Consider the following 17,900-nt stretch of genomic DNA (forward strand, 5'->3'; position numbering starts at 1 on the left):
CTTGTGCTTCTTCCTGGCGCGTTGGCCCATTAGGGCGGCCTGCCCCTCCGTTTCCCGTTAATTTGCCACACAGCCCACTCTCAAGCCGTCAACCCTAATCTCCGGAAGCCCGCGACCGCGACACCACACGACACGCCGGCGCCGGCCAGCGGCCGCCTCCTCCCGTTTCCTAAGCACGACGTGCAGCTCTCCTTGGCAGCGGCGGTGCTCCCTCAAGTCTCCAACTCACCTAGCGACCCAACCGGCCAGCGCCTCCAGCCGCTGCTCGCAGCAGCTCAAGACACCAGCCCGGGGCTCGCCCGATCTTGCCGCCGACTGCGGCGCCGTCACTTCCAGCTCCCACGCTTCTAGTCTTGCTCCTCCACTTCAGGAATCCTGGTTGCCTCGCTGCTCCCATGGATGACGACGGCGCCGCCTCCCCGGTCCACCACGGCGGCGGGGGAATCATTCGCGTGGTCTGCGAGTCTTGCGGCAATCCGGACGAGTACAGCCCGGACGACGCCGAGGACGGCTTCTTCTCCTGCCGCCAGTGCTCCAATGTCCACACCTCCACCCAGGCGACCGCCGCCGACCCCGACGATTTCCAAGAAATCGTCAAGTCCACCTTCCGAATTAGCCAACCCGCCAAACCCCGCACGCCCTACAGAACCCCTTTCCACGCCCCCCACGCTCCGGCCGCTCCCGCCTTCAACGGCTTCGACGAGCCAAGCGAGCCGCGCGACTTCGTGTCTGGCGACGAGGAGGCTTGGCGCGACCCGGAGGAGCTGGCGAACCGGGTCCGCTGGCGCTACGTGCAGGGCCTGCAGGTGATCCTGCAGCGGCAGCTCGAAGTGCTGGTCGAGAGGTACCGCGTCGGCGCGCTCGTCTGCGGCGTGGCTGGAACTGTCTGGGTGCGCTGGGTGGCTGCCTCCAAGGTGTTTGATGAAATGTGGGCGAGGAAGGTGCTCGCCGAGGACGAGGCTGCTCAGAGACTCAAGTACTCTGCTCCTGGAGGTATCATTTTGCGCGCTCCTGTTCAGTTACCGCCATTCAAAGACCAGAGCAAACTTGACCAAATATATCCTTCATGTGCAGGTGAACAGGTACCTCAAGAGGTCAAACTTGAATTGGAGGATGAAGTATTGCTTCCAAAAGATAGGCGAAGGGTTGAGTTCATCTTTCTGCGCTCACTGAGGATGATGCTGCCAGTGTACTCAACATTGTCTGTCTGTTTCCTGGCCTGTCATATTGCCCGGGAAGCCGTCCTGCCGACTGACATTTATAGGTGGGCACTGGAGGGCAAGCTTCCCTATGTGGCAGCATTTACCGAAGTGGACAAGCTTCTCGGGACCCCTATAAAACACTGCCCTTTGAATGCAAGACAACTATTCAGGCCAGTCCGAGTGATTGGAATATGGCAACTGGAAGCCGCGGCAGCATCCATAGCACAAAGAATTGGCTTGCAGCTTCCTTCGGTTAATTTCTATGCTATTGCTCAACGCTACTTGAATGAGTTGTCTCTGCCGGTAGAAACAATCCTCCCTCATGCTTGCCGCATCTATGAGTGGGCAATGCCTGCAGAACTATGGTTGTCTAGTAATCCAGCTAGGGCCCCTACACAGGTCTGCGTAATGGCTATACTGATAGTGTCTCTAAGACTTCTGTATAACATCAATGGCCAAGGGATATGGGAGGTGAGTATGCCGTATAGGATCACTCTCTGAAGTCATGTAAGATCTGACTTAAATATGATAGGCTGAACTGTGTTTCTTTTCTTCAGGAGATTTGTGAGGCAGGAAGGGATGCATGTGGGTCTGGCCCTGATGCAAATTTACCAACATCTATGAAGCCTAATGGTGACACCAGTGAGGAGTTCGGCACAAAAGAATTGTTGTGCACTCTTGCAGATGCCTATGATAATATTGACGTTGCACATGGTAACTTTCAGTGACCATCGCCTTCCATCCACGTCATTATTTTCTTGTAATGCACACATGTCAGGTCTCATGCTTATTCTGTTGCTTAGTGGTTTAAATACTTACCTTATTTTGTAGTACTAAATACATGTCGTTAAAGTTTCTAGCAAAGGAAATATGTCACAAGAGAGAATACCATGGTAAATATCTCATATGGTAGCCTTGCCGTATTTCGTGTGTTAGTAGGTTATACCCTCCTATGTGTCGAGCCAGTAGTCTATCTTGCAGTGTTGTTTTTAATTACTGAGGTGGGATATGTATGGATCATTGCTGTAACTGTATCTCAGAAATACATCGATGTATGCATGCAGGTTGTGGCTGTCTTCTTCGCAATAAATAACTTTTCACGTTTCTTTGATCTCAACTTCCCCACTTAGAAATAGAGAGCTTCATAATGCTTGTTTATAACTAACACAAGACTTGAGCGTTGGAAAAATTAATAGACAGTGCATGGGTATCTTTCAATGAAAAATACTGTTTTTCTGCGAGTACATGTTGATTTTCAAATAAGCATATTTGACATGGGTATACCCTTCGGGTACCCATTATTAGTATTAGCTGGCTCGGCTCGGCCCAATATGGAGAAGGCCCAACAAGGCAACCCGAAGAAGTAGTCGACTAGGACTCTTGTAAAACCCTAGGCTGGTTGCATATATAAAGCCAGCCAGGGCACCCGATAGAGGAGGCCAATAGATAGACAACAGATAGACAACATAGCTCCGCCCTGTAAACAGACATATGATCATATACTGGATTGCTAGCAGCACGTAGGGATCCTCCACCGAGGGGACCCGAAGCTGGGTACGTCGTGTGCCTAATCTCGCTCCCGGAATCTCCATCGTCGCTCTCTCCCGAAACCCAAGTCTACAATACGTAGGCATTGGCGAGGTGATCCCTCGTCAATATTCTCATGCTTCCTTACACAAACAGGAAATTTTGGTAGAGAACATTCTAGCAGTTCTCATTACATTTCAAATTTGTAATGTATACAAACCTGCAATTCTTCCTTCCTATTGTATGGATGGCGCTTAGTAACTTCCGTATAGCACTGTAACTAGATTTCTATGTAGAGTAATATAATTATTATCTTAAGAAGTATACAAGTACAATCATGCCAAAGTATACTGGATAAATTGTGTGATGCCATTCTGATCTATCAAATATAGATGTTCACAGTGATATGATTATTTCAAGTTATAATGGTTTGACTGAAGGCATTTTAGGGCAACACTTTTTGTGTCTTGACCAAATACTTACAAGTGGTATAAAATTGATCATAAGTTTCCTGATTCTACAGACTATTCGAAGGACCTTCATTCGTATCTCAAATACTGCAAGGATGTCGTTTTTCCGGGGATTGCATGCTCAGTCGAAGAGGAGCACTTAATAGAGATCTTTCAAGACATGTACAAAGGACGAACAGTAATGCACTCAACTTGCTCTTGTTGTCAACTCTTGTTCTTTTTGCATCAAGCAATAAAATTGTAGTTTGACTTTCAAATATCATGTCCATCATAAGTTACTGCTTGTCTTATTTGACTTCCAAATTCTCACTGCTATCTTATTTTGTTTTTTGCGCTATTTTAATCTTTTCCCTCTCATGGGATGGATCAGTTTGCTTTCAGGTTATTCACTGCATTGGCATAAACTCAACTTATAGTCTAAACAAAGTTAAAAAGTAGTGTCCCTAGGCGCTTGCCTAGATGTGCATAAGCGCTGGCGACAGATGACCAAGTAGCTTTAGCACTAGTTGGTGATCTAGACTCTAGACAGCCAGGCAGGTATCAACCAGCTGAAAGGATGAAGAATAAAAAATTTGCTATTTATAAAAAGTTATCTACTCCATCCGTCCATAAAAAGATGTCGAAGGTTTGCACAAATTCAAATGTATTTATACACTAAAAGGTGTCTAGATACATTCATACATCCGAATTTAAACAAACTTTCGACATCCTTTTACGGACAGAGGTATTATTTCATTTTCACCACATATCCTTTGATGTAGCCTTCCGAACCTTGTAAACCATTAACAAGGTTGTACTTATGGATGTTAAATCAGGAACAAAATTTGCAAGCAAAGAAAATGTAAATGATCTTAGAAGCCAAACACAATTGGTTTAAAGGATTTTCTTAAGAACTGGTAAGTTATATATTTGGAAAGATAAAGAACAAGAAAGTTGCAATTCATAAAAATATAGGAGTATCTATTTTACTCTCATCACATATTGATTTTGAACTTCAGATCTGTACAGATGTAGCTCCTCGAGCATTATCTGCACGTCTTTTCGGGGTGATGTTGATTTTGATGGCTAAACCTGTTGCACTGTAGGGTGAGAATCCAAAAGCGCACATGGAGGAAATGCGAACCACAAATGGGGTGAATAAACGTGGCCGGGATGGAACTTTTGTTGGTGCAAGGTGCTTTTCTTCAGCACCAGGAATACAAAGGATTAAGTCAGAGATGGAAGATCGTGGATTCTGTTATATACCACCAAGGAAAGTGCTAAAATCAGATGGTTATCTTCACTATAGAAGGAAGACAATAACTGGTAGTCTTGTTTGTGTTGGACATGCTGATTATTACATGTTGATACGTGCATTTGCAAAGCTTGCAGAAGTTGATGTTAGGATTATGCATACTAGTGTGCTAAAACTTGAGAGGAGACTTGCCCAGATAGAACAACGGATAGGCAAAAGCTTGGATGCCTTACAGAATCTACCGAGCTAAAGCAAAGTATTCCAAAAGACATGTGTCAGAATGAAGTTTTTGATGTATTATTGTGCCACGCCGATGTGGTGGTACGTCAACACCTTTCTTTCTTTCTTTGTCTTTTTTAAGGCTTTAGTTTATGTCACTGACTGCCTAATAGCATAATTTCCTGGTTCATCTTGTGTTCTTTGCTTGCTAATTCCCATGGACCTGATTTATAGATTCCTTCAACTATGGAACTCAACCCCAGTTCTCCAAGAGAGCATGCACGCGCTAATGCATGTTTCTAGTTGAATCAAGTGGCCCAGTTGGATTGCTGGATGGTGCTGTTCTTAACTCGGAACATACAGGTCTTACAGATAGGAAGGCTATCGATCAAACGAACAGTGGGGTCTCTTGCAAGATCTGGCAGACAAAGTGACCAGGACAACTGTATCTCTCTCTGTACTAACTTTTCTGGTGGAAAGTGCTTGTAGTTCTGTAATTTGGCTTTGCTGATAAGAATCTGTTCAGTAGAAATTCTACTGTAGAATCATCCTCTCAAGAGTTTTTTCGGTTCGCTTGTCAGAAGTGACCTAGGCCACAGTATGAAATCTGCAACATGTTGATACTACGCTATATGCGCACACTGTATAAATTTTCTGATCTAAGTGGTAGCTATGCGAAAAGTCATGGTTTATGTGGCTACCAGGACAAGGTTCTACAAATGCCCGCAGAATATCCTCCTTGCAACTCTTTGTCTTAAGCTAGAAGTGCCATTGTGCCCCTTGCCCTTGTCATTGTTTTGTAGACAAGACTAGTTAGAATTTAGTCGAAACATTGGCATTATGTATCAAAAACATTTCGATGCTAACTATCATTCTATAAAACAACGATTTGTATGTACTGATTTATTTATTTAATAAAAGAGTAAAAAAAAACCATTAACAAAGATCCCTGGTAAAAGCTTTCACTCAGGCTCTTTGAAGTCACCATCTCTAGATCTGCTTTCCTATCTTTATTTTATTTATCCGTGATGAAACTATGAAATACTGAATTTCCACAAGCTTGACTAACCTCAAAGATTCTAAGTAGTCGTAGGAGTTTCCATTGGTGAGATGGTGGAGATATAGAGGCATGACTTTGTTAGGCCATCTTTTTTTTTGGAGCAACCGGCAGGAGCTCTGCCTTTTCATTAAGAAGAGGGAAAATGACCAGTTTATAAGGAAAACTGGCCGAAAACCGATACAAACATGACACCGACGTGTCCGGTTTATGAGGAAAACCAGACAAGAAAAACCAACACGGCGCAGTTTTTCAGGAAAAACCGGCGAAAACCACACATGGCCACACAACCTAGCCGAACTAGGTATGGAGAGCCGCCGGAAGACACCAGCACGACGGCAATGGCGAGCACCGCGGCTGCCCGGTCCACGTCCCTGGAGAGGAAGTCAGAGCCGAAGGAAACGGCTAGGCCAAACCAGCTTCATGGGGAGAGGCAGGTCGCGAGAAGCAAGCCAGCGGCACTCGACGTCGACCCAACCAGTAGGCCAAGCAACTCAACGAGTCTCCCAACCATCCGAAAAATGACGCCTCCAGGGAGGTCACGACGTCCAAAAAAACGCCGCCGTCATCCAATCCGGCAGGCCGGATTTGAGTTTTCACCCCGGAATGGTGGGTGAGGGGTGTCGAGACTCCACAACAACGCCTCCAAGGAGGAAGAACGACGCCCACGAGCGCCGCCGTTGCCGGCACCGACCAAGTCGGGCAAGACTTTCGTCTGGAGACCCACAACCAGCGCCTCCAGACTACAAACGAGCGCGAGCCACCGGCAAGAGGGACGCCGCCCACGCCCAAGGAAGCATGCCCTGCCGCCCACGCAGCCAGGAGCATGCCAGCAGCACCACCTTGAATCCCGGAGCCGCCGCTCCGGCCTCCACGCGCGATAGGCCAGCACCTCTCTCCAACCAACCGCCGTCTGCGTGACGCCGAAACCAGCGCCTCGCCCACCAGATGCTGCGCCGCCGCGCCTCCGTCCTTGCGCCGTGGCACACCTCCGCCACGGGCCCGCAGTGCGCGACCCGCCACCCACGGTGGCCCTCCGCAGCGAAACCAGCGGCCTCCATGCGACCTCTGCGCCGAGGAGAAGCTAGCCGCCCAAACCCCGCCGCCACCGCGTCCCCGGGGCCGCCGCCCCGGCCTGCGAGCGGCCGGCGAGCTCCAACCCCGAGCAGGCCCAGATCGGGCCCGCCCAGATCTAGATCGAGCCCGGCAGCACCACCGAGCAGCAACCCCGCAGAGGGGCTGACGCCGACGCCTGCCGCGCAGCTCCGCTCGCCGACGCCGAAGCCCCACCGCCGACGCTAACCACCGCCGTCCGGCCGCCGCGCGAGGCGGAGCAGATAGAAGCGGGGCGCCGACCCACACCACGTTCACCGCAGCTCTCCCCCGGTCACCTTCGGCGGCAGGGGCCGCCGCCACCGCGGCGAGGCCAGCGGCAGCGGCGGGGGCGAGGAGGATGCCTGGGGTGCCGGCGGCGGCGCGGATGCGGCTCCCCCGAGTCGCCCGCTGCGGGCGACGCGAGGGCTTTTCCCCGCAGAGGCCAATATCGCCTTTTGTTTGTTATACCCTGATAATCCGCAAAATTGTTAGGCCATCTTCAACTAAGAGAAGCCTTCGGAAAGCAAAACTGTCCGTTTCGATCCATATGGGATGGCTGTTGGAGATGACCTTAATTCATAGATCTTGTACAATATGTTCTATTCTATACTGGCAGAAGAACCCAACTTGATATATTTAAATAAAGAGGAGAATCAGAACCAAGTCAAGATGCTATGGGTTGCCCCTTCTTCTTGCGCCAAAGATCTTACCATTTCCGAAGAAACTGGAGCTACATTTCTTTTCCATTTCCATTCAAGAGTTTCTATCGGTTTCCACGCCCTTTTTTTGAGATCTCGAAACATCAGGACAAATTATTTCTCTTAGGAACACATACAAGAAAAAGGAGAACGGTAGCCCTCCCATTAACTACTTCATTTTCATTTATGAATTTCATAGTAATAGAAATGAAATCTATGTCCTACCGAGATAGAATTTAGAACTTGCTATCCTCCTGCCTAATAGGCACAAATTTACCTCTGTTGAAAGACGGATTCATTCGGATCAGATTGATATGAGGACCCAACTCCCTTGCATTGCCAAAATCCATGTTCAATATTTGAATCGGGTTGACCTCCGTGCTTCTCTCATGGTACAATCATCTTCCTGCTGAGCCCCCTTTCTCCTCAGTAACTAATAGAATAATACTACTAATTAATACTAATATATAGATAATCAAAATTGAAAAGAACTGTCCTTTCTGTATTCATCTTCGATTTTGCGTGCTTGACTTACAATGAACTGACATGGATGTTCTCCGTGGAGCAATGACGAAGTACACTTTGCGATGGAAAGATTGAACGAAGAGCGCAACCAAAATCATTTGAATATAAGTGAGATTGAGTGGTTAGAAGGATGGTTGTACCTCTAGTTTATCAGAGTTTAAATTCCAGGTTTAATATCCGTGTGTCTTATAAAGATGGAATATTCATTCAGTCGAAGGTGACGTTCTCGTCGATAGCGAGACGCCTATGGTGACTTCGTTAATTTCAAGACTTAGTCTTCTAGAGATGCGTGTATACACGTATATATAATCCTCTGCATACTGTATTTCTCAGAAAAAATATTTAAATATCCCCAAAATCAAAGCTTATCTTGTAAGCAATGACATGTGGGTCCATTTCCTGTAATTCTGACATGTGGGCCGTGTCCGGGAGCTGTTGGTTCGCCAGAATCATCCACACATAGCGCCGTCTCCTCCCGCGCAGGCGCCATTTCCAAACCCCTGCACAAACCCCCGTCTCGCCTCGGCTCTTCCTCCCGTCCCCACCCCCTCCTCTCCTCCGCGCGATCCCGCCAGAGAGAGCTCCGGCACCGGCGACCGTCGCGGCACTCTCCTCCGGCCCCTCCTCCTCCCGCCGCCGTCGCGGCCCCGAGGTGAGCCATGTTATGTCCCGCTCACGGGCACGCTCCGGTTCCTCCATTCGCCGCCCCCTCGCCGCCGGGAAACCTAACCCTAGCTCCATCCCCCGCCCCCAGGTACAGGTCCCCGCGAAGGAGGCTCCCGATTCAGGCCGCAGCACCGCCGCAGCGTCGCGCGCCGGCCTCGATCGTCTCGTCACCGATGCAGCAGGTAGTTGTCACGGACCTTCTCTCCCTCCTAAAGCCTATGATCCGATTCGCCGCGCCCTGGGTAGATCTAGAATGGGGATCGAGAGGAGCGCAGGACCAAAATTTCGAGCTCGATTTTGCTGCGGCAAACAATGTTTGTTGAGCGTTTCGTTGATGAATTTTGCACCCACAAGTTTTTGGGCTGTGCTGGGAATGGAGGATTCAGATTACTTGCTGTATTACTTCGATTGGTGTGTTTTTAACTTTTAACATTCTGCATGTGAAATTTGACCTCTGTAAAGCCAATTTTACTGAACTAGAGCAGAATTGTGTCTGATTCCAGTTGTTATGCTGCTGCAGATATGTTTCCAGGTCTTTCACCGCCTCCGTCTCTGGTGCCGAGCGTGTCACCCGCAGCTACTGATCAGTCTTCATCCATAGGCGCCAGCATCGCCATTGTTGCTGTTGTCATAATTGCCACGACTCTCTTGACCTGTTGCATTGGGGTCCTCTGCCGTAGCTCCCGCCATCGTCGCACGTCCTGCTCTTCATTCTCCCACCACCGCCGCAGCAGCTCCCCCAAGGCCTCGTCGTCAGCAGCGTCCAAAATGAATGCAGAAGTGTATGTGTCTGGGTTGGAGCTCCCTGTGCCATCTGCGCCCTGTCTACCGGAGGTTGAGAAGCTGATCTTGGAGTTGCTCTCGCAACCCCCAGTGCTGGTGAAGCCGGGGAGCAGAATGTTTTGCTGCATCTGCGGCCAATTTTTTGTGCCTGGTGATTTGATCATGGCTCTTCCGGTGTGCTCACACAAGTTCCATCAATCGTGCGTTATCTCACGGATTCGCCGACCCGCAGCACCTTCATGTTGTCCCTTCTGCGATGCTCCCATTACCATTCCCTGCACTAACAAGACAAGGCTTGCACCAACTTACTGCTCAGATCAGTATGACATTGAGGCACAGATCATGACAACGCCAGCTCCGCCTGGAGAGGAGGTGGCAGAGGCTGTTGGGGGCTCTCGTGGGTGGCTGCGATCTTCACTGGACAGACTTTCAGGCAGCTGGAGGGGTTGCTCCAGCAACCATGCCACTGCAGTGGTAGTGCCTGTGCCCTTACAGCATACAACCAGAAGCTGGAGACTAGACAACATGGGCCACCTTGGCACTGATTCAAATGGCACCCAGATGCAGTCTGGCGAGGAAGTACAGGCTGTTGGGGGCTCTCAGGGGTGGCTGCGCTCTTATTTGGCTACACTCTCCAACAGCTGGAGTGGACGCTCAGACAGCCCTTCCTCTATTGTGGTTTTACCATTGTCCTCAGGGCGTGCAACTGAGAGCTTGAGCCAGGTACCAAGTGGCTGTGGTGGTACTGGTTCATGGTCTAGGAGCTGGGATCTTGAAGCAGCTGAGCAGAGGACCTAGGTCTTTGAATTCGATCATGCCCGATGGTTGCTGTGAAACCAGGCAAGTTTGTTCTGAAAACTGATGTACCAACAAATATTTGTTCTGAAACCTGCTAGTTATATAAGAAGTGTTTCCAGTTTCATGCCCTGTCTGCTCTAGTTTCAGGGACTGATTAAAGTTCCTCCCATTTGCAGGCTTTCATCTGTCAAGTCATGATTCTATCTAGTTTCCCACAGTTCTCATTGCTGCTGAATCGTTTCAGTTTTTACAGGCCTGGAAATATGTTACGACAATGTTGATACAAAAACGTGAATGCTTTTACTTGAAGAAAAGTGCAGGCTGGTGATGGATTATGAAAGTTTACATGATCACCGTGCTGCTCAGTTCTAAGTGATTCCCCATGATCAATATGTAGTTGCTCACTTGCTCTACTAGCCAATGATGGCTTTCACAAGTTTACATGATGCACCACTGGACCTGTTGCCTCTTTTGCTTGTGAAATAGATGTATGAAACTTGATCTTGTTTGGGTGTTTCTCTTGTTACTGGTCATAGCAGACGAACACTTGATTTTTGGGTTGTTTAGGTCTTGCCTGTTCTCTGTTTGGTGGAAATTATTGGCCTGGAGCATAACTTGTCTTGCTAGCTCCTGTTTAGTTCAAATAATCTGAAAGGAAAATTTCAGCCTGTGGTCATTCTATCTTTTTCTTGGCTAGTCTCTGTTTTCTGATGAACATGCTCCAGAATTGGCTACTTACTGTTTCGGAAAACATGCCGTCCCACATGGCTGACTGATGTATACAGTATTCAGAACTGGTATAGTAGTCTGTAATTTTCTACTTGTGTCCTCATGGTTACATAAGGACGTGTTAGTTATAACCCGATGTTATTCATCTTGATGCTTTTCTGTAATTGAGAGACCATGAGGTGGTTTTAAGAGGACAGTTTATACTAGATTGGAAGTTTCTTCATGCCCTAAAACCAATGAAGGTAATGGGAATGAAGCTGCAAAAAACAAGTGGTTTCGACAAATATATTTGGTGATCGATTATCCACTAAAAAATGATAGACACAACCTCCAATCATCCAGGTTGAGCAGAAAAGACAGAACTGCACCATTATAACGTTCTGCAATTATAGGCATGTTCATACAGCAGAAATATATGAACACAGACGTGTTTTCCTAAAGATATCATAAACTTTACAATCTGTTAAGAAAACGTGTTCTGCGTTTTGAACCAAAGTGGCAGGATGCCCACCGCAAGAACGCTAACTTATTTGCATCTCTATGCTCACAAATCAGTGCCTATCACCCAGAGTTACTTTCATCTCACTGCAAGATGCACATGAAGCTTAGGGGATTTCGCTCCTGTCTTCCTTCATTGTCCCAGAGGATGATGGTTCGCCGCTAGAATCTGGGGAGGCAGCTGCCTGCTGTGGCTCTTCCTTCAAAGAGGTGGACATCCCTGAAACTTCCTGGGAGGGAAGGGGAGACAAGATCTGGGTTAGCATCCCATTGAGCTGATGGTGAGAATAAATAACAACACCGAGTCTGCAGTGAAATGCATAGCTGATAGCATGAATTCTGCATACACAGCCATTGTACTCACTGAAACTGATTTTATGGTCAAATTACATTCAAACGTAAAATGTACAGTCTAGTCTATTTGAGCTATGTGCCAAACGGCCTGGACAATTTTGACATGTGACTGTAAGATCTGGATTTGAAGCTAAAAAGGTAAAATCAACAATTAAAGCAAGTTTTCGAAATGCCGAATCCTATCTTAGGCCACTTCAAGATGAAACTTAACTGTAAATGCCAGTGGAAAGCAGCAAAATGAGGCTCCTTAAAAACCACAGAGAATATATCACAATCCACTATGCAATTTTTGCCCTTATACCATGTTTACTAACTAATGTTTTGGCAGAAATGGTTTTTCTCTAACAATAATTTTACTATATTCTCGTATTACCTCACTTAAGACATAAAATGTAAAAAAGTTGGCTAGTCATGCAATTTAACTTGAATAATAGAGTTGGTCCACCTCACAGATTCAATCACTACAGAGGCTTAGTTTTGAACAGCTTAGAATTAAAGGACTTGACCCTCATATTTCTTCTTTTGGACAAGATAAAACTATGAGTGTGAGGTTTTGGAATAGCTGGACCTACCAGGCATATAGCCACATTCCCAGCCAGAATGGAGCTTTCTAAGTTCTTAAATGCACCAGAAACATGTTATCTTGTTCGAGTGAATATCCTGAGAATCTTAATATGATAGCAAATTTGCATAGAACAGTTGCAGACGCTTCAAATAAACAGCCGAAGGGTTCAAAACTCAAGAGTGGCAATAGGTAATAATTATGCAGTCACACTACAATTATATTACATTACAATAGCATCATATCGGCCAGTGCGAAATTAACTATCCATCACCCACACGTTGATCAATTCATCAAGGAAAATATCCATTTGTCGCTGCTTAATGGAAGGGCATTAATCTACATTATATGGTGTAAAGTACAGGACAACTGAACTCCACATGAACGAATACCGAAATGGAAGATGAAATGCACAAATTTCTGAAACATTTAGAACAGTTCCATGTTAGGTTACCACACATGAAAACATTTTAGCAGATATTCTTGTGTGATTTAAGGGATAAAGCAGTATCTCAATTCTCAAGTAGACCACGATACACAAATGATGCATCAAATTATGATCTCTGAGCTCCAGAATTCCTCAACAGAAAGGTTCCCTCTAATAATTTAGGATATGTTTTGTTGTCCTATAAACTCATTTATTTGCCTTGAGAATATTGAGATAAATGGGCCTCTAATTATATTTACGGCAAGGTTCAGGAAAGCGGAAAAAAGCGTCGCTTATGCGCGCTAAAGCGCAATGCGGAGGCCTTCCGCATCGATAGCATAAGCGTTTAAGCAGAAAAAAGCGGAAAAAAGAGGGGAAAAGCGCCGCTTATGCACGCTGAAGCGCTAACCGGAAGGCCACCGCACCGATTACGCATAACGCTTTCTTGAACCTTGATTTACGGTCGATTAGACATACAACAAATAAAGAACTGTTAACTCAGCTTAACTTTAGTTTTGTTGATAGATTATCAACACTTTTCTAGTGAAGGCAGAAGAAATAGAAAATGTTGTAGTGGAAAATTGGATGACAAGATAATATTAATATGTTGACTGTTTAGTGTGTAAAGGCAATATGAGAAGAAGTACTCTCATGCTTAGGACAGACATAAAAATGATGGTAATATATGTGCAACAGTTAGAAACCGCAGTAGTTACAAGATGCCAAATACACCTTCATAAGATGCAACCGGAGATCTGACGGGCGAACTCCCTCACCAATGCACACCATAGCAAATTGTGAATATTGGAAAAGAACATCTGCAGCCGCTTGCTTCTTTTGTTGAGTCTGCAAAACATAGTCACATAGCTCACAACAACAGAAAAAACTTAAGAACATCCATAGGAAATTTCAATCCCTGCGGACAATTGATTTAAAAATACCAATTCTTACCGAAAACTAGTACAAGTAGAAGTACAAATTCAAGATGAATTGGTCCAGAGTTAAAATATACTCGAATTTGTTATAAGGAATTGAAGATTAAAGTAATAGAATATGTGACAGATAAGGAATCGGTAAACAATGCAGCCACTCTCGCATGTGTACGAAACAAGTGCAAACAGGGTTCCAACAGAGAAGTGGGGAATTATAGCAACAAGTAAACGAAGAACTCAGACTCCCAGAATGTTTCTTACTCAGTTGATCTCTTTAAGATGTGGTTCACTATCCTAGGCTAAACCTTTGGACACTAATTCAGCCGATAATATGCGAGTTACTGGTATTAGATCGATACCAATGGCTTCTTATTAAAAAACTTTTCCTGTGACTGTGATCCTGTAACTATGAACAAAACAGTGCAAAAAAGATTTCTTGTGGGAGTTTAATTTAGTACAGTAAAAGCGCCCTATAAAATCAACAGAGGGCATACCTCATAGTCATCCTCAGTGGTCATAAGGGTGTCTCGTGCAGCCATTCCTTTTCTGCCCTCTGATCCTGTTTGAAGCGGCACATCAGATACAGATGAATGGTGCTTAAGACGGTCTGCAAGTACATTTATCTAGATTTGGAAAGAAACCAGCCGAAATTTATGACAGGCCATACACAATATTCGTTCTACATATAAGTAACCAGCCGAAATTTATTTACAAAGCAAGCTATATTTTGCAAGCAATATTCATACCATGTTCTACATATAAGTAACCAGCCGAAATTTATTCACAGAGCAAGCAGTACAAGCAACTAGCCCACATACGAACTCACGGATACATGAATATGGACCAAGAAGAGGAGTGCTGGAAGGAGATAAAGAGGTGGGAGATGACTACCTTCCGGCGGCGCTTCCAATGGACGCGGTGGCGGTGCGGCGGCCCGGTCAAGCGCTCCGGCGGTGGCGGTCCGATCTGGGGCGAGCTGGCTCGGGCAAGGGGGATGGGACGGGACGGGACGGGACGGGAAGTGGGGATTCGGGATGGGTGACGCGCGCGGCGGAGCTCGGCGGCGGGGCGGCGCCGAAGTCGGCCGGCGAGTTGCCGGAGCCCGGCGGCAGGGCCGTGCCTTTTCCTTGGAGGCACGATTTGTGGGGGAGAGAACAGGACACGAGGAGAGGAGGGACTCGTTCGGGGGAGAAAAACTATCCAACCGGCCAGTTTTCACTTCGCGGTGGCATGGTGTGTAAATACCAGCTTTTTCGGTTGGCCGCAACGCAGAGAAATCTGGGGTCAGGGCTGCTTCCAATTTGCACTACTAAAATCTGCTACGTTTCGCGAATCTCTTTCAGTCTGGTACCCCTTTGTTCAGATTTTGGCTTTCACGTAGTGAATCTGGCCGTGCAATCTCAACCAAACACACCCTTAGGTGTACAGCAATATGGCTGCCTGTTACACCAAGCTGAGAAGGTCTCAAGGATGCCGAGAAATGCAACGATCTAGATCCTGCATTCTCCAAGGGATACACAAGGTAAGCAATGCTTAGAGCAGGTCTAACAGACCCCTTAAAAGGGCCAAACCCGTATAATAACCGTCGATATACGGGGTAGCGTTCTACCCGGCCGTCTAGCAGACCCCGTAAAACAGGCCCCCGCGTCGATTTTTTACAGTTTCGGCTAGGGGTGGCTTTTCACCCCTTACTTGTACGGGCGGGAGGGCTGAATAGAGGGCGAACCCCTCGCTCGTGGCGGGTGAAACTTCGGCGAGATAGCAAGCGCCACGCGCATAATCTCGCCGGAATCCGGCCAAATTCCGGCGAGCTGCGGCCGAGGGTGGCGGCACGGGGCTACGGACGGCGGCGCGTGAGGCCGGGCGACGGCGAGCCAGCGGCAGGGCGGCGCGTGGGCCGGAGATGGCGGCCGAGCGTGGCCATGGCGAGGCATCCGGAGCGGGAGCAGGCGGCTGCCGGCGTGGGGCGGCCGGAGCGGGCGCGGCCGGGGCCGGCGGCGGCCGGAGCGGCAGCCGGCGCGGGCTGGCCGTGGCTCGCGCGGCCGTGTCGGGCGGCGGCCCGAGCTCACGCGCGGCGGCCCGAGCTCACGCGGGCCGTGGCGGGCGAGGGCGGCGAGCGGGCGAGGCGGGCGAGGCGGGCGAGGGCGGGCGGCCGTGGGCGGCGGCGGCGGCCGGCGGCGAGCACGGCGGCGGGGGCCGGCCGGGACGGGGCGAGGGCAGAGGCTGCGGGGGTTGGGCGAGGTGCGGGGCTAGAGGAGGAAGAAGGAGAGGATGAAGAGGAATTTTTTTTTTAATTTGGCATCTTTGGGAATATTCCCTTTTACAGTTTAGGTATACGGGGTCTGCTAGCTCGTCCGAGTTTTCGGCCGGCGAAAACCCGATCTGAGGGCCCTCTACTCGTGTTTTACGGGGCGAAAATATACGGGGCCTGTTAGACTTGCTCTTAAAGAGTCAGATGATCATGTGAACTCTGTTTTTCTTCACCAGTCAGAGTATATAATCTGCAGGCATTTTTCATTTGCCTCTCCCTTGCATCCTATCAGCATATGTTCAAGTACAATTATATAGCTTATAGATAAGTTACGGGGTGCAGATTAACATCTATTTCTTGCTATTGCTTTGTTCTGAGCGCATCTATTCTGATTATTAGAGTACTATTGCATCTCCCATAAAGATAAATGCGAGGAGAGCGGTGATGCTTGACGAGATCATCAACTATGTTCGCAAAGACAAGTAGATGTAATCTCCCCAAGGTGTAGCCAACTTTGTAACAACTTGGATTTCAGCTTTGAACATGGTTGTCGTGTGGAACGATAGAAGTATAATCACTAAATCACTAGATAGTTAACTGAATAATGTTTCTTGTAAATTGTATGTCAGTACTTGTTGAGTGCAGAATTTTGACACTCAGCTCTTTATCTTGCAGTTCTTATTGATGAAGCTCGCGACAGTAAACCTGAGGCTGGGCTTCAACTTAGAAGGGTTTCTCACGAAAGATGTAAGCTACCACTTAGATGCTAACGTGAAGCTTGTACAATCGCAACAGTTCAGAATTTTGTAGTTCTAAATACAGAGAATTCAGTCCTGTAACTTCAATTGAATGGCGTAAACGATGGAGTTAGTGATGTTTTGGATGGATAAAAGCCATATATGTCCTCTGCAGAATCATCAGTTGTTCATCATAATAAATATGAAATGTACCTACAATGTGAGCTTGAATTCATGTTTTAATGTGCCTAAAAATTATCGCGTGAAATTCTTTTTAGAGGCATAGTCTATAGTGCCTACAATTGATTTTAGAGGCATAATGCGGCATTATGGCATAATGCCTACAATTGTTTTTAAGGTCATCTTCAATAGTGCCTTAAAAAATCTATTTTTAAAGGTATTTTCAATAGTGCCACAAATTATAATGTAATGCAGTATTCAAAGTGCCTCAAAAAAATCTATTTTCAAAGGCAGTTTCAATAGTGCTGTAAAAGATCTATTTTTAGTTGCGATTCTGATAGCATTTGATTGCCCGTTATCAAAGCTCAACAAGTTCGTCCGTTGGGGCATTGCAAATTACTATAAAGCAAACCGAGTTCCATGCTAAAAAAAACAAAGTAACTACGAGTACTTCGCCTTGAGCTTCGGGCCAATCTTAGGAATTACTTCGCCTTGGAGCCAGTCGTGCACGGCTGGTTAATGGGCTCCAGGTTGCATTGCTACACGCAGGGGGTCCGGGGGGGGGGGGGGGGGCTTGACCTCAACATAGCTCCGCCGTTGGCTTCAGGCCAATCTTGGGAATTACTTCGCCTTTGATCCAAACTTGAGTCCGCCCATGACGGCGCCGATGCCAGTCATAAACGGGTCAAATGGGGTGAGTGGTGAGTGCCATGCAAATCATAGTAAACCCCAGCAAACTTGCACGTGCTGCCGGGTCTTTGCGATGATGAAGTACACGACAACTGTTGACGGGCCATCGGACCCCGGGACTGGCCGGTGGGCCCAGGCTAGCCGCCCGGGCTGTCCTGTGGCCCCGGCTTGTCCCATGGGTCCGGCCTGGCCAGGGGCCTCCTCTTCTCGATGGGGCCCGCGGCGGGTCATCCACCACTTCCGAAGGACCAAATCTTCACATGTGA

General features: G+C 47.5%; 3 protein-coding genes across 3 annotated transcripts; 2 read left to right on the forward strand and 1 right to left on the reverse strand.

Annotated features, from left to right (window-relative positions):
• The first annotated feature begins 322 nt into the window (after positions 1-322).
• LOC124646421 (TATA box-binding protein-associated factor RNA polymerase I subunit B-like) lies at positions 323-5,333 on the forward strand. The gene is made up of 6 exons (XM_047186536.1): positions 323-993; positions 1,075-1,673; positions 1,760-1,916; positions 3,253-3,377; positions 4,285-4,754; positions 4,887-5,333. Exons 1-5 carry the CDS (start codon positions 396-398, stop codon positions 4,681-4,683), a joined length of 1,878 nt encoding a protein of 625 aa, XP_047042492.1. The 5' UTR covers positions 323-395; the 3' UTR covers positions 4,684-4,754; positions 4,887-5,333.
• A 3,358-nt stretch (positions 5,334-8,691) lies between these two features.
• Positions 8,692-10,274, forward strand: LOC124647821. The gene is made up of 2 exons (XM_047187688.1): positions 8,692-8,875; positions 9,214-10,274. The coding sequence occupies exons 1-2, from the start codon at positions 8,692-8,694 to the stop codon at positions 10,272-10,274; spliced, it is 1,245 nt and encodes a 414-aa protein (XP_047043644.1).
• A 1,072-nt stretch (positions 10,275-11,346) lies between these two features.
• On the reverse strand, positions 11,347-14,757 carry LOC124706376. The gene is made up of 4 exons (XM_047238043.1): positions 14,668-14,757; positions 14,271-14,335; positions 13,577-13,690; positions 11,347-11,731 (listed from the first exon to the last, which is right to left on the reverse strand). The coding sequence occupies exons 2-4, from the start codon at positions 14,313-14,315 to the stop codon at positions 11,609-11,611; spliced, it is 282 nt and encodes a 93-aa protein (XP_047093999.1). The 5' UTR covers positions 14,316-14,335; positions 14,668-14,757; the 3' UTR covers positions 11,347-11,608.
• Positions 14,758-17,900: the final 3,143 nt, after the last annotated feature.

Source organism: Lolium rigidum, chromosome 4 (genome assembly GCF_022539505.1).
Source record: "Lolium rigidum isolate FL_2022 chromosome 4, APGP_CSIRO_Lrig_0.1, whole genome shotgun sequence".
Lineage (NCBI taxonomy): Eukaryota > Viridiplantae > Streptophyta > Magnoliopsida > Poales > Poaceae > Lolium > Lolium rigidum.

Excerpts from the sequence above, each read along its gene's own strand:
- LOC124646421 (XM_047186536.1), top strand. The coding sequence starts at position 396 with ATGGATGACGACGGCGCCGCCTCCCCGGTCCACCACGGCGGCGGGGGA. Across the intron at positions 994-1,074 it reads CAAGTACTCTGCTCCTGGAG|GTGAACAGGTACCTCAAGAG; the intron begins GTATCATTTTGC and ends CTTCATGTGCAG. Across the intron at positions 1,917-3,252 it reads TAATATTGACGTTGCACATG|ACTATTCGAAGGACCTTCAT; the intron begins GTAACTTTCAGT and ends CTGATTCTACAG.
- LOC124647821 (XM_047187688.1), top strand. The coding sequence starts at position 8,692 with ATGTCCCGCTCACGGGCACGCTCCGGTTCCTCCATTCGCCGCCCCCTC. Across the intron at positions 8,876-9,213 it reads TCTCGTCACCGATGCAGCAG|ATATGTTTCCAGGTCTTTCA; the intron begins GTAGTTGTCACG and ends ATGCTGCTGCAG.
- LOC124706376 (XM_047238043.1), bottom strand. The coding sequence starts at position 14,315 with ATGGCTGCACGAGACACCCTTATGACCACTGAGGATGACTATGAG. Across the intron at positions 13,691-14,270 it reads CCACTGAGGATGACTATGAG|ACTCAACAAAAGAAGCAAGC; the intron begins GTATGCCCTCTG and ends TATGTTTTGCAG. Across the intron at positions 11,732-13,576 it reads TCCGGTTGCATCTTATGAAG|GAAGTTTCAGGGATGTCCAC; the intron begins GTGTATTTGGCA and ends CTTCCCTCCCAG.